The sequence below is a fragment of the Haliotis rubra genome, unplaced genomic scaffold (assembly GCF_003918875.1).
Source record: "Haliotis rubra isolate DU_JTF1 unplaced genomic scaffold, ASM391887v1 Scf907, whole genome shotgun sequence".
Lineage (NCBI taxonomy): Eukaryota > Metazoa > Mollusca > Gastropoda > Lepetellida > Haliotidae > Haliotis > Haliotis rubra.
Genome location: NW_025767643.1, coordinates 61,087 through 77,560, shown reverse-complemented (window position 1 = coordinate 77,560; position 16,474 = coordinate 61,087). Strand labels below are relative to the sequence as shown.

The 16,474-nt window shown below is 40.3% G+C and overlaps 1 protein-coding gene across 1 annotated transcript; it reads right to left on the bottom strand.

Annotated features, from left to right (window-relative positions):
• Nucleotides 1-3,014: 3,014 nt before the first annotated feature.
• LOC124264072 lies at nucleotides 3,015-14,384 on the bottom strand. Its single transcript, XM_046698791.1, has 10 exons — nucleotides 14,302-14,384; nucleotides 9,417-9,523; nucleotides 8,775-8,811; nucleotides 7,973-8,083; nucleotides 7,510-7,700; nucleotides 6,738-6,867; nucleotides 6,493-6,633; nucleotides 5,941-6,117; nucleotides 5,057-5,294; nucleotides 3,015-3,373 (listed from the first exon to the last, which is right to left on the bottom strand). Exons 2-10 carry the CDS (start codon nucleotides 9,512-9,514, stop codon nucleotides 3,204-3,206), a joined length of 1,293 nt encoding a protein of 430 aa, XP_046554747.1. The 5' UTR covers nucleotides 9,515-9,523; nucleotides 14,302-14,384; the 3' UTR covers nucleotides 3,015-3,203.
• Between the last annotated feature and the right edge of the window lie 2,090 nt (nucleotides 14,385-16,474).

Below are 16,474 nucleotides of genomic sequence, written 5' to 3'. Positions count from 1 at the left end.
TCTGATGTCCCAATATCAAAATGACCAGCCATATACATGCATATGCACAATATGATTGTATTGAAGGCACTGCATAAGTTTCAGCTGGGCAGCACGGAATAAGGACACTATGTGTAGCTATGCTTTGCCGTTTCCACCATGGTCGAAATAAACGATAACGTATCCCACAAATGTGGTACATTCATCTTGGATGACAATTTAGAGAGACTGAGTAAACAGTGAGGGAACTTGTAAGAATGAGTGATTAACGCCGTTTTGTCATGTTGTTTAGACATCCTCCCTTTAAATAGCTGGACATGACGTTGTTCAATATGAAGTAAGGATATTGCGAATTGAATCCCATCGAGGTCAGTATAGAGTTACACTACATCCAGTTGTGATCCCGCAGTGTAACCAGCCTACATGGTTTTACCAAGCCACAAGGGAATTATTCGTATCTGTGAACACTTGGAATATGACAAATATTTGTACACTTGGACCAGGATCAATGTTTGTGGTCATCAATCATCCTCCACTGACTGTGTTCAGTGTCGTAGTGTCGTGAGCAATACATGGGATACTCATACCTGATGATTTATGTGGTGTGTGTGTGTGTGTGTGTGTGTGTGACAGAGAGAGAGAGAGAGAGAGAGAGTGAGTAAAGGTGTATATGAGTGCTAGTGAGTGTGAGTGTGCATGTAGGCATGTGGGTGTGTGATAGCGTGTGTATGAGTGTATGTGGGTGTCCGTGTGAGTGTGTGTGAGAGAGTATGTGTGTACTTGTGCGTGTAAGAGTGTGAGAGTGTGTGGGTGTTTGTGTATGAGTGATTGTGATTAAGGGTGCCTGTGTACACGAGTATGTGTGTGTATGTGTGTGTATGAGTTCGTCAGCGTGTATTAATGCGTGTATGTATTAGTGTGTGTGTGTGTATGAATGAGTGTCTCTCTCTCTCTCTCTCTCTCTCTCTCTCTCTCTCTCTCTCTCTCCATTGGATCCATTGTCTTTGTTAAATGCCAGTTTTCAATGACGGAAGATCCCCACCCCAGCCCCAAGATTTCTTTGATGACAGGTCGATTTCACGTCATACGAAATGAACAACTAAATATTTATATTTATGAGCGGCGAGGCGTGCGATTCATGTAAAACGTTTGCTATATTTTTTTCTATTGACTCTACGTACGTGTGATTTGGTGACTTCTCGTTCTCAGAAACAAACCGATAGAAACAAATTGCTGTTATCTTGATCAGGGTTGTGTTTGCTCATAATAGGCCCATCAGCATGGGCAGGTATGTTTATATGAATGTTAAATGTGTTCGAGAAGGTTACATAAAAGGGACATGTAAATATAGCCAGAGACCTGCATTCCATAGCCATATTCGTCAGAGTTCGAGGTGCAAGCGTGCAAGACTAGTGTTGAAACATGTTAGGTGTTAGGGGCCTTTGAGGGTAAGTCATGGCTTAAATAGGTTCTAACGCTCATGTCATTACGTTGAATCCTTGAAACGGTTCGAGTCCATGGCTGTTTGAGTGAGTGAGTTTAGGTTTACGCCGCAGTCAGCTATATTCCAGCTATATTGCGGAGGTCTATAAATAATCGAGTCTGGACCAGACAATCCAGTGATCAACAGCATGAGCATTGATGACACGATGACATGTGTCAACCAAGTCAGCGAGCCTGACGATCCGATCCCGTAAGTCGCCTCTTACGACAAGCATGGATTACTGAAGATCAGTTCTAACCCAGATCTTCACGGGCTGGTTGTCTCTGCCTCGATCTCTATCCATTTAGAGGATTAGACACCCGGTGTTCAGGAGCTAACCATGCATACATACACGCATGCATACATACATACATACATACATAGCAGGCTGCAAACATAGCCCTACTGCCTACAATGAGAATGGATTGTTCTGGTCGGAAATATAGCACCAGCAGTGCCAATAGTATGTAAGTTCAGGTACGCATTCAACCCGTGAAAGGCTTCTAGAACTACATGCTATGGTCATCAGTACTAGGACTACCTGATACAACCTCGATAATATTATTCACCTGGGCCTCGATTTTATAAATGTTCGTAGCCCCAAAAACTTCCTGAGCCCATTCTTAACACATTGGCTGCTATCAAAGTTAAGAATTCTTAGGGCTACGAACGTTTCGAAAATCTAGGCGCAGGTCGTCACAGGACAGAAAACAAGTCAGACTGTGCGGGTAAAAATTATGACTAGCGTGTGGCAATCTCATCCCAATCGGGGTCAGTTTTTACAGCTGTAGCATGCAGGGGGTCTCATCACATTACTGTTCCTGTTTTACTGATGGCATCAGCTTGGACCGGAGGTGGCATAAAAATAACAATTAGCAATGGGATATAATTAACAGCAAGTGTACAATTTTTTGTCATAGTGTTTTAGGCAATGCAACCTCGTGATGTTGCTAAAGCTGCGTAAAACCATACTCACTCACTCACTCACTCACAAAAGTAATATATACTGAGAGAACCTGGCTCAACAAATGTATTATTTACACTAACAACTCGCTAATCGAGACAGCTTCCCTAATGAAAGAGCTGTTCACCATGCACACTGTTTAATCAGAGAGCCTGATACAAGAAATATGACAGGTAGTGAATCCTTGATAGCCCTGAAATACCAATTGTCTATGCATGTACAGTAAGACACAGTCTTGTCATTGATTTTACCTAGACGCTGATCGAAAACCGGTATTTTGATTTGCATTCGGAAAACTTCGTAACACTCGGAAATCTTCGGATATTTCCTTTTTTCATTTGTGCCAAATATTATTCACATTTTTATTTTTATCATGAATAAAAGTTGTTATTAAAGCTTAATCAAGCATGGTGATTTTGCTGTGTATTTGCTCTATAAACCAAGCATTACCTCGATTATAAGTAGTTTTTTGTGTAAAAATACTTCATGCAATATATTGCAATACATATCGCAATACATGCTTTCGCATCGCAATATATTGCAATATGAAAATTCTCTGCAATACCCACCCTTATAGGTTACCTTCTCTCGTGGATTCACCCCAAGTGGTAAAGGTATACGAACAGCATCACTTCGGCCTCACATTAACACGCAGTGTATATCTGAAATACTGTACAAGACAGCCTTTAACCCATCTCACTCACTCACGCCGTGTATTAATGATGACGTGTGTGTAGCGAGCTCTTCACTATACATTGAAAACAACCATGTCATGTCCTAGAATTTAATGTTAGGGTCCCACGGACAAATAAGTCCAGAAAACGAAAGGAACGGTGACGAAACAGGGTGTCCTTCGTTGATGCTGTATCTTGAGTTCAGTACGCCCCTAGCTGGCCGGTGACCTGTGCGCCATGATATCTGGACAGGTGGTACATCGCTGGGCCCTGCTGGAAGTAAGGGAACACATGTTGACTGATTTCTACACTGACTGAACACCAGGGCATAACGTTTTCTGAGATAAGTACGTGAAATGATTTATTATGCATACATACTAACATTTGTATAGCGCCGATATCCAGCTCAGTTCAGCTGCTCAAAGGCGCTTTGTTTTTCCCTCGTTCACTGGATGTCAATCTCAACGGCACATCGTATTGTCAATCTCAACTCCCTGGGGATCATATATAGTCTTTTCCTGAGCTACTTTTTAGCAAACTGATAAAAATGTGCGCATTTCCCTCAGTTGTTCCATAACTCACGTCATACATTGCTGGGGCTGTGAGATAACCTAGTGGTTAAAGCGTTCGCTCATCACGCCGAAGACCCGGGTTCGATTCCCCACATGGATACGATGCATGTGTGAAGTCCATTTCAGGTGTCTCCCGCCGCGATACTGTTGGAATATTGCTAAAAGCGGTGTAGAACCATATTCACTAGTCAAAACATTGATTACACAACAGTCTCGTTTCCTGTTGACTGGGTCCCGTCCTATTGCGCAACTTAGTACTATAACCAGTCCAGAATTTTGGGACCAATTCATTTAACTGGATACATAATTGATAATCAGTATTATTTGATACATCTAAGCACTTGTATATTGCAACACTACGCTCCTTCTAATCCCTGCATACACGTGCAGCGTACAGCGAGCTCTGACAAACGGAAACCTGGAAATCGTGGAAATCTCAAAACGAGACTCTCCCGCTAGAAACGTTTGGCGGTCTGGTACGGACTTGATATTAAATCTATCACATTGTACGTTACAGAACTACACTGAATAAGCGCAAAAAGTACATAACAGGTGTAACCAGTGTGCCAGATGCATTGTGAATCATTTTACGACCTCATCAAACAGGGGCAGTCTGTGACGTCTTAGTTAAGGTCATGCTGCCTTCACCTCGCCAAAAATATAGAAATACGATGTTATTAAAGTTTTAAATTAAATTTATTTGTAAACACCATTATCTTATGAAACAAGGAATTGGAATTCAGTGTAACCATAGTTGTTTGTGATGTCTATTTTTACTTTCACACGAGAAAATTCGGATCGGCTGAAAAGTAGGTCATTGTCTGAATAGGTCAATGAGACTCATGTTTCGGTTTGAGAGTGAGTGAGTGAGTATGGTTTTACGCCGCTTTTAGTGGCACAGTAGATAGGGTGCTGCCTCAGTGTGGGTTGTATCAATATACAGAACATATCTATATTAAATAGAAGCCCATATGGATTCCGGGTTATGACTGATCCCAGTATTCTGGTCGTAATTGATATAGTGGTTTGTTGACTTGGTTAAACAAGACAGCCTTTTATTATACTTGTAACCTAATGACAAACTCTACAATAGTTTAACAACATCGAAAGTCTACACAGAATGCATATTTTGTTGAGAAGGAAAGTTTAAGTACACATTTGCGTATTTTATCATTTCATTAAAAGTTGTGAAAAAAAGATAAATATATAATCACCTATGTCAGTAATGGGAAGGGTTTCATCCCTTATTGTTCTAAAACACTGAACTCTTTGATTTAAACTTAGCATTATAAGAAAGATTGGTGGAGTGAGGCATTACACAACCAACAAACTAAATGTATAGAATCTTCGCTTGTATGGTGAAAGAGAAGAAGGGTATACATACATCTCGTCACTTCCAACGGAGTCTCTACGCAGAATTTAAGCGCCCTGAAGACAGCCTGGAGTACGTCTTTAAGTGATGTGTTATGGAAGCAGTCATATTCTCTCAAAGCCCTCATGTCAAGGTGAGGAACGACTGGGAACGCCTGGGACCGTCTCGAGGCTGGGAACAACTTGTAGATGAGACGGGATCGTGTTAGTGACAGCCATAATTCCCGGAGTGGCGCTTCTGTACTGGTGGACTAGTTCATGAAAGCAGAAGATTCGCAGATGTAAACTAGTGATCGTAACGTAGTTAAATGAGAGATAACAGCCCAGCGTCTCTAAGCTTTTTGCCACTGTTATAAAACCTACGACATCATGATCGGGACGAACCGGGATTCGAACCCACGATCGTGGGTTTCTGGCTGCCCAAGGGACGCAACTCCACATTAGCTAACCGTGCCTCCAAAACACGTGCCTCAACAACACTTCTGTGTAGAAGATTAAAGTTGACAGTTTTGAGATTGTTTTCGAAGGGAAGAGTGAGTGAGTGAGAGTTTGGTTTTACGCCGCTTTTAGCAATATTCCAGCAATATCAGGGCGGGGGACACCAGAAATAGGCTTCATACATTGTACCCATGTGGGGAATCGAACCCGGGTCTTCGGCGTAACAAGCGTTCGCCTTAACCACTAGACAACCCCACCGCCCCTCGAAGGGAAGACCAAAAGGGGCGAGTGGTTCATTACGAAATGACGGATATATCTGGTTTAGCCATAAAATAAACAACATGACCTTCCTGTTTACTCATATCTAGGTTATATAGCTATCTTAAATTTCACTGAGCATGTAAGGTCCTGTTTGGCCTTCAGTGAACACGTGAAACCTAGCAATATATAACCACTTACCTGCATAAAAGAATGAACTTGTAGGAATTCCTTTTCGCTACAGTCGCTTGACTGAATGTATGTCATCAGCTCGAACACTTGGGTGGGGTTTGTGTAGGAACACTGCTCCAGACAATGGTATAGTAACGTCTCCAAGTGAGTGTGATAGTTGCAGAACTTGGGTGATATTATGTTTTCCTTTGAATAGAAACATTCTTTAAAGTTCAAACAAAAGTTAGTGCAAACACACGACGCACTGGTAGCGGTTAGCCCAGTTTTGTGACACATACTATATACTATCAATAGGTTCTTTTTGCAACTTAATATTACACGCACAGGCTGAGGGATCCTCAAAACGACACTGAGATGCACAACAAATATAGCATGGCATATTATATTTAAGGTGTTTCTTTTGTTTGGTTTGTTTGTTTAACGACACACTTAATATTCTAGTTATATGATTTCAAGTCTGCAATGAAGCGAGAGTTATGGACCAGACAATCCAGTGACACACAACAATCAAGTTAAAAAGCCTTTTATAAAAATATTTTCAAACTTTGTATTTGAGATTACCTTCACGTATTTGTACAGTCCAGACATTGTTTCTGATGGGTAGGTTTTTGTTAGATTCTCCCTTTGGATATCCAGGACAGTTTGTGCACATGTTTTGATGACGTCATCCAATTGTGACGCCGTGGCGTCTGTAACACAAACCTGAAACAACAATCATTCGAAACAGCCGTATGCGTAAGGGTTTTGTTGTACATAAGTACAGAGTACAGTATGAGATTTCGTATGTCCCCAGGTCGTGGACGTACCGGCATGTTCCAGCTGGACAGTGGCGACTTGGTGTCCAGCAGCAGTGCGAGCAGAGACTTGAAGTGCTGCGTGATTCCTACAGTGCTGCCAGTCTCCAGTAGGGTCAGTAGTAACACTCGGGACGTGGAACTGCACAACAGATGGACACATACATATGACGTCAGCTATGGCTGGATATAAACTAGTGAGGGACCGACCGACCATATTTGGAAAGAGTGATATTTGCGGTGAGAATTATGCTTCAGCCTGATGAGAGAAGATAATGCGTGCCACAAAAATTACATTGTTGCCAGTGGTATTTCTTAAACATCTATTTTTTTAGCTATACGAATTCTGGTTTAGCAGCTACCAAATGCAAATAATTTGCTTGCCTTGCATTGTTTAGCTATATCAAAATATCGTGCTTGAGCAATATCACCAATACTTTAACCGCCGTCCACTATATCCATTAACGTCATTTGCCAAAAGAATATGTTTCTGTTATTTCATCACGTAAATCTTGATTTGTTCAATGTGCGCAGTGCTCTGATTTCTTTGTGTTATAAGAGGGTCAAACAATTACAATTACTGAAATTCGTAAGTACATTATGCATTATGTATCGGTTAGCAAAGTGGAGTGCTTTGATCGCATCTTGGTCAGTCACTAGGAAAATAATAAATATGGCAAACAAATTAAGTTTGGTTGTGTTCATACGGACATGCACAGCTTCTTTATGAAATTTGTTTCATCGGTCCGTTCTTGAAACAACAGGCACCGTGAAGGATACATACCAGCGATCTTCATAGAATGTAGAAAAGGAATCAAATCCTTGGATGAAGGATTTTTCATGATGGAAGAATAGTCCATGTCCAAAAGGGGATTTGGTAAAACTGTTGGAGCATCTCCGTAAGTCTTTAACCATGTGTGGAAAGGCTATTGTGATGTGCTGCCGACCATCCTGAATTGAGAAGCTCTGTATGGCCTGTAAAACATTTTTTTCTACAGAATATCTTGTCTGCGCCATATGCTTCCTATAGAACACTATGCATTATCTGAAGAGATCATTCATTACCTATTAACTAAGTACATTTCAGATTTTATTAAATCACCAACTGTGGAATTATTCTACTTATGGAATCTAATAAGACATGACAATGTAAACTTTTAATGGCAGCCCTTTGAATGAATACTTTAGGTCTTGAAAGGGCCTGTTGAGAGTGTAAAGATGTCGCCCACTCCGTTCTGTCGTCTTACCTGCTGGACATTGTCGGGGAGGCAGCCGATAGTGGACATGGACAGACGGCGGAGACCTTGGGCAGCCCCCGGTCGGCGACGGCACGACGTTGACAAAGACGGGGTCACATCCTTCCAAAACCAGTCAAACAAAGATTAATCGATTTTTCAGTCTAACTGTTTCAGAAAATAGCCCGGTAGTGCATTGTGATTTGTACAGCCCTGCAGTAAACTAAACGTACTATATAATGGCAGAAATAAGCGACAAAACCCTTTCCACAATCACAAGCAACTTATTCTAAACGAAGGATTGATTGTATGATTCCTGATGACTTTATCCTGAACATTTGCTTATGAATCACTTTCAAATAGTGATGATAAAGTGAACGTATCCCGTTTCAGTAGAGGCATCTGTCACAAACACATGCACAGGCAAGTCAATTGTTCACACATGGTACAGGAAACCGTTGCTGTATGTCTCGCTACAGCGAGTCTTAAAGTCAACAACGTACTGATTAACCTGGCTGTAAGGCCGCTTCCAGCTTGGCGGCGACCTGGTATTCTGTGGGAAGGGGTGGAATATTTTGAGTATATAGAGCTTAATATATTGCACTGAATTGATCTGAACTGAACTGTTATGAGTACAAACGAGATTGACAAAGAAAAACACTCTGTGTCCAACAAATCTCAGAGTCTATAGCGAGGTTAGCTTACATCGGTATGACAACTACATCCAATTTCTGACGGAGACATTGCGAGCCAGCTTCCGGTGAAAGTCCTTAAAAATCATCACTCCTCCATATTGAGCTGTGCTTTGTCTTACCTTGAAGGGCGGACTTGGAGTGAACGTTTCCGACAACCTGAAACAATTATATAGTACGGACTGTGTCGTGATAATTATCAAGTGACTACCATATCGTTTTATCCTATGTACCAAAACATAATTGATACTTATGCAGGATTATAAGAATTTAAACCTAAACGTTTAGAGAACAATAGCTTGAGACACTTCATGTCAGCACAACGAAGCACGTGTGAAACATGTGATGTCACCTTAGGCATGTGAGTTTGTTCGAACTTGCCTCTGTTCACCCGGCAGAAAATGGGTACCCGGTGAAATAAGTCATGAGACTATTAACCTTCTAGCGCCGCACAGATAGCTTGGGTTATCCGAGGTAATAATGATCAGATTGTATGTTAGGGCTTTGAACGTGCCCCCTTCGTGGTGCGGAATTCAGCGCATTACAAAAGTCTTTATTATTAATAATAAATTATTAATAAATGCTGTAAATTATGATAAACCATGACATGCTATAGTGATACTGTTTCGTCCATGTGTAGAAATAGAAAGGTCAACAACAGTGAGAATAATCAGTCTCGATTGTCTGCAGAAATTGATGCCGGGCCGTAAAAGGCAAGATAAGTATGAATGATAACACTATATGAATGGGTCAAAGTAACACACCTTGCCTTGGCGAACTCGTCCATTGTGTTCTGGAACTCATGCAGGATGTCTGCGGAACTGGCTGTTGAGGACGCGGGATGTTCTCTTGATGTAGACATGATCCACTGCTATACAGGTAAAGAGGAAAGAAAAACATCTCAATTACACAAAAACTCTTTTGTAGTACTATGAAATTGTTGATTTAAATACAAATGTTACATTCCTCCTCGTGAATGTTTGGAATCATCACCATTTTATTGATAATTCATAATTTACGCCGTTTTTAGCAATATTCCATCAATATTACCAAGGCGGGAGGGCACCAGAAATCTACTTCACACATTGTACCTATTTGGAGTATCGAACATGAGCCGAGCGAACGCTTTAACAACTTGGCTACTCCATCGACTCTGTTTAGGACACAGGCGGAATCGCACAATGGATTCATCTTTAAACAGAGATTTCTTAGGATTATGGAAATATTTTTGTAGCTTTCAAGAAAGCAGTTGAGTACCTGTGCTACAAGGCATGGAGTAAAACTTGATCAGTTGTTGCTTGCTTATAAGGCAGGTGTATTTAGTCGTCGGCTCATTTAAGCAGTTCTATCCTCCATCGTGTGGCACGAAGCCACTGAGATAGCATACCCTTAATAGTAGTGTATCAACAAGTACCATCTGTTTAAACATTTCCGTATGGCGCTCCTGGGGATCGAACCTCGGAACAGACGCTCTCTCCACTGTACCATGGATATGACCTCATTACCGTCTCTCGGGGAACATATTAATGACAACGGTCTGGCAACAGTCTAGTATTAACTGTATTTGTGAATATGTTCTGGTTTATAACGATCGATCGTACACATTTACTAGTTGCGTTGATCATTTTATGGTATTATTTGCAATATATTACCAAAACTGATCAAATCGAGCATGAAGTTACTGTCCATATAATTTGGTTTACCGCCAATTGCAAGCCTCCTGCATGTTTCAGAAATCTTTAATAAACCTGATTAATGTTTTGTTTCATCCCAGTCCATCAAATTTCAATTATGAAAAAGGTTCCGTAAAGAAACGTCTGAGAAAAGGTGGGCAGTGTAACACGTTTCCGTGTTTTCCTAGTCTGCACAACTAACTGTCAGTTTCACAAATCACTTTCTGAAATAGGAAAGAGAAAAATAAAGTATGCCGTGTTTGCGGTTTCTTCGTAACTGAAAACTGAATTAGATCTGAATTGTGAAACTGGATTATGTCCGTGTTACCATCAGTCAATCCTGCAAATGTTTCAAAAAGTAATTTATGGCAGAGTAATGAAATTACAATTACATATCCTGTAATATGTTTGGGAAGCGCCGAAGAAGCCTATTTATGGATCTTCAGGATATGACTTCCCATTAACAGTTGCGTGTGTGAAAAAAGATACATAAAATATAACCACGTAGAAACCTTCTTCCGGGTTAGAATTGATCTTCAGTAACCCATGCTTGTCGTAAGAGGCGACTAACGGGATCGGGTGGACAGACTCGCTGACTTGGTTGACACATGTCATCGGTTCCCAATTGCGCAGATCGATGCTCATGCTGTTGATTACTGGATTATCTGGTCCAGACTCGATTACTTACAGACCGCCACCATATAGCTGGAATTTTGCTGAGTGCGGCGTAAACTTAAACTCACTAAACTCACTATTTTAAACTGAAAATCAAACATATGATGATAGTATATTTTCCTCCTCAGTATTGTTGTATTTCGACCACGGATTTAATGGTTCCCCAACAATGTCGGTTTAATAAGACACTATACAGCGGTCTTGAATGGTGCTTCCATATCTTATTTAATAATAAAAAAATTACTAGGATCGTAAAAAAAGGCCGTGTTGCTATGAAATGTCCAGATGACAGTAAGCGTTGAAGCAGTGTCCCAGTAGACTGCCGTCCCCGTACCGACGCGATGGTTCACCTTCAACCTACTGTCTGGTAAACTGTCCCCACCTATCAGGTCCTCCCGTTTCTTATCCGACTATCAGCGGGGGGTGTTTGTTCGCCAACAAATACAGTAATGAGAAAATTGGATTTCAAATCTTCAAGTTTGGGACACAATCCGAAATCTCGATATTTTCCATCGACTCAAGACTCTAGACGTGAGAACAAATCCACGTGCGCACGGCGTGAAGCAAACGGTATATCATCACTTATTGTCTGTTTTAATTGGATAGTTCATAGCAACTATTGACATTCACATGGCCTGGGGAAACAGAACATTTGAAATCGACTACAGACGTTTGTGTGCTATTAAGATGTATGTGGCCTCCAGACGATTATAGATCCTGCCACAAGTTTCCAGCCACTGTAATTTATCTTTATTTATTTATGACGAGCGCTTTGTTCTGAATTTTTATTAAAAAACCAGGTTTGGAATGTTCTAATTCCATACCGCATTCATAAGAAAAAAGGGTGTAGTATTGGAAAGAATATCACATTTCAGTAACTATGGTGATGAATGAGTTTTAATGCCACTTTCGTCAATAGTACAGATATAATTTCGACGGGACCAGGGTTTGGTGAAGTATATTGTTTGGATTCGAACCCGGATCTTCCCATGAAGAAAGCAAATGTTTTGTGCACCGTGAGTCAACAGACTCAGTGTCATCTGTTTTTAGCTTGTTAATCGTGGAATGCTGGTTATATGATACTGATGTTACTAGTCCGGATGAATGCTGGTTATGTGTTATTGATGTTACTAGTCCGGATGAATGCTGGTTATATGATACTGATGTTAATAGTCCGGATTATTCCTGGTTCTATAGTATGGATGTTACTAGTCCGGATAATCCTGGTTCTATAGTATGGATGTTACTAGTCCTGATTAATCCTGGTTATGTGTTATTGATGTTACTAGTCCGGATGAATGCTGGTTATATGATACTGATGTTACTAGTCCGGATTAATCCTGGTTCTATAGTATGGATGTTACTAGTCCGGATGAATGCTGGTTATATGATGCTGATGTTACTAGTCCGGATTAATCCCGGTTATGTGTTATTGATGTTACTAGTCCGGATGAATGCTGGTTATATGATACTGATGTTACTAGTCCGGATTAATCCTGGTTCTATGGTATGGATGTTACTAGTCCGGATTAATCCTGGTTATGTGTCCTAGTCCGATGAATGCTGGTTATGTTATTGATGTTAGTCCGGAGTAATCCTGGTTATATGATGCTGATGTTACTAGTCCGGATTAATCCTGGTTCTATAGTATGGATGTTACTAGTCCGGATTAATCCTGGTTATATGATATTGAGGTAACTAGTCCGGAGTAATCCTGGTTATATGTTACACATGTTACTCAGATTCCTCAGATTTGAAAATGTGTCTTCCAAATGTCGACCTCAAATTGTTTTGAAAGCTTTTCTCTTTGAACTCTGTAACCCCGATCAAACACGTTTGAGCAAGAATGTGATGCACTTTGCAATCAATGTTGAAAAATCTTGCTCGATTGTACCTTAAAGTAGCGGCATATTGACACCAAAGACTGGAACTGGAACATTGCTGACATAAAGGAAAAAGTGAAGTTATCGCCCTTGTCATATAGCTTTCAATCTATGCATTTATATATAAGTATGAAACAGATGAGACCCTTTCGGTGGTCTCAAGTATGTGTAGGTCGAGTGGGCAAGTCAGTGCAAGGGAATTGTTTAATGGTCATTTTGAAAGAAATCAATTCATCGACATACCTGAATATCAACTATATTTTCATGGCCGAATAACTTTGTTTTGATTTTACCAATATGAGCAAACATTCTTACTCGCATGACCAGGGAAACACATCAGCAAGGAGGGAATGCACCAGCGATGTCTACTTCTTGTTATAATACCCTATCCCATCATTTCACGTGGATATTTGTTAATGAGGAAGTAAGGCATTTCGCGTACTGTGTTCTCATATTTATCCATATAATCTCGCCGCGATTGATGACAAATGCTCCTTGGATCAAGAAGTGACACTTCTCCCGAAGCCTTTTTGTTTGAGATTGTGGTCAACAAAGTTGAACATTTCAAAAAAAGCTAAGGCAACTTTATGAATGTATCACTGCAAACCAGTGGTGACACCAGGTGTTCTCGTAAAAAGTAAGGATGCCCCTTCTAGTAACACCCACCATTCATAGCACCTTGGTTGTATTAAGGACTGTGGGTAATCTATGAGCCACTTATGTGCTCCATGTGCGCGGGTATGTAAGAAATTTGGGATACAATACAAAAACAAGAACATCTTATCAGCTTTCAGAATCAAGCCAAACGTTGATATACTGATACGTGGTTTGGTCAAGTGTCTTCCTCGGTTAACAATTTGACCATATATGCCAACTTAAGTAATTTTTCAAATTAACATAATATGCCTACAGCTGCCCCATGTGACATGAATGTCAAATGTATCCGTCAGAAAATTTGCACACATACACACGCACACATGCAGAGGCATACATACATACATACATACATACATACATACATACATACATACATACATACATACATACATACATACATACATACATACATACATACATACATACATACATACATACATACATACATACATACATACATACATACATACATACATACATACACACATACATTGAAGAACCGTCATTGATTTCCATGTTCGATCTCTACTTCATGTACTAACAACTGCAACCACTAAACATTATAACGATAGTATACATCCCATACACGATAAGCCTAATTCGGACACAACACTATAAGCCTATTCGGACACAACACTATAAGCTTAACTCGACCACGACACTATAAGCCTGACTCGACCACGACACTATAAGCTAACTCGGACATGAGAACTGGTCAGCTGAAACACGGAGGGACGGCAGTCCCTGTATGTAATACTCACCTTACACTGATGTAGCTTGGAATCGCCGTGGAGGAATGGATGGGGTATATCTGTATCAGTAACAGGCTCCACTCTGAATACCGCTGCCGTCATCTCATCACGAGACAGAGAGATCGGGCTTCGATCCCTATGGGAATTACACACTTGTGGAGTGGGAAATTCGAAAGAAATTATTGATATTTTACAAAGCTTTGTTCGATTTTCATGCCCGTGTATATGGGTCAGACGTTGTTGCTTAAGGTATTTATAACACTTGATTTCACATGAAAAGCACATGTAACCCTATAATGGTGAACATTTCACATTTTGACAGGGTGGGGAGGGTGAGGAGGGCCGAGAAGGGTGGATGGGGATGATGGGGAATAAAAATGTAAACTTGATCCAGTAGAGACTGGGCGGGAATAAGTTGGCATCAGTATTTACCAAAGAAAGATTTTATTGCATAATTCATTCCCCCAAAACACTGAAAGGAAATAATGTTGCCATAGTGTTTACTCAAACTAGATGTTCTCTGTAAATGTCCCATTGTGTTGTGGAAATATTTAAATGGATCGATCTCCAACAGTAACAGAAGAAATTAAAAAATACCTTACATCGTATGATAATTCTATTTGGAACAACGTCGACTATATATATACTGAATATTAAAAGTCATTTCCAGTTTAGGAGGGGCGGTGGGGTAGCCTAGTGGGTAAAGCGTTGGCTCGTCACGCCGAAGACCCGGGTTCGATTCCCCACATGGGTACAATGTGTGAAGCCCATTTCTGGTGTCCCCCGCCGTGATGTTGCTGGAAATTGCTAAAAGCGGCGTAAAACCAAACTCGCTCCAGTTTAGGAAACAAAATGGAACGTTAATAAACAAAAATATGTTCAGACTTTGATGTTGTACATTCTATACACTGGTTATCTATCCGGTAGTTTGTATTCAGACTTAAATATATGTTGTGTGTTCACTCCAACTCAGAATAAACTGTTATCATGCATGTTCGTAATTATCATATTTTAGTTTCTTAAAGCATGTCTCAAAACTGCCACCATTATCCTTCGTGCTGAAAGTGTACTGTACCCTGTCTCCAATCAATCTCAGTGTAGAGACGATTGTAACAGTTTAACCCATACTTAAACAGAGACTATCGATTATCGTTTAGCACTGAGCTCGTTTTGCGGAAGGGACCACTAGGTTTTAAGTGGTAACCCCCACGGGATATCTAGGTATCAAGATTCGGAAATGTTTATACATATTTCCTATTTCCTGTGACTTGACATTAGTGTGAAATGTGAAAGCATTTCTAAGTGTAACTTTCCGAAACACGTTTAAATCAATAGGTTTGTTTGTATGTTGTTAAACGCCGCATTTAGTACTATTCCAGCGGGCGGTTTGTAAATAAACGAGTCTGAACCAAACAATCCAGTGATTGACATCATCGGTCATCGCTGTTGGGGTAGGAAGACAGGTATGCAGAAAAATAATCCTCCGGAAAAAAAGTCCTATTTTGAAAAAGTCATTTTTGACAAAAGAATAAAATGTGCTTTTAGTTTTTCATAGCGTTTATTGACTTTCACGTATTGATTATATTCACACAACAAATGTAAAATAGACAGATCCTGTATACTAGTACATTACTGATGCTTTATTCCTACTACTTAATATTGGTGAATATTAATGTCTACTGACTCATTCATATTTCAAAACATTGTTGTAAAGATCAAGGACCAATTTGACTATCTAATCTGTCCGTTATAATCACAAAATGTAAGTACCTCATGTAAATGTAAGACACTTTGACACTTAAAACTAGTGCCTTTGAAAACATTGTTTTAAAGATATAATCACAAAATGTAAGTACTTCATGTTTCTAAATGTCATTTAAAAGATCACAGACCTATCTAAATATTTAACACGTCCTTTTAATCACCCTTTGTATGTGAGTACTTCATGGTTTTATAGACTCGTGAAGGTCCGGGTTAGAATATTGATCTTCAGTAACCCATGCTTGTCGTAAGAGGCGACTAACGGGATCGGGTGGTCAGGCACGCTGGCTTGGTTGACACATGTCATCGGTTCCCAGTTGCGCAGATCGATGTTCATGCTGTTGATCACTGGATTGTCTGGTCCCGACTCGATTATTTACAGACCGCCGCCATATAGCTGGAATATTGCTGAGTGTGGTGT

Coding starts and splice junctions, on each gene's coding strand:
- LOC124264072 (XM_046698791.1), bottom strand. CDS start 9,514: ATGTCTACATCAAGAGAACATCCCGCGTCCTCAACAGCCAGTTCCGCA. Junction 8,084..8,774: donor CTCCAAGTCCGCCCTTCAAG/GTAAGACAAAGC, acceptor TGGTTTTGGAAG/GATGTGACCCCGTCTTTGTC. Junction 6,634..6,737: donor TGTCCAGCTGGAACATGCCG/GTACGTCCACGA, acceptor TTGTTGTTTCAG/GTTTGTGTTACAGACGCCAC.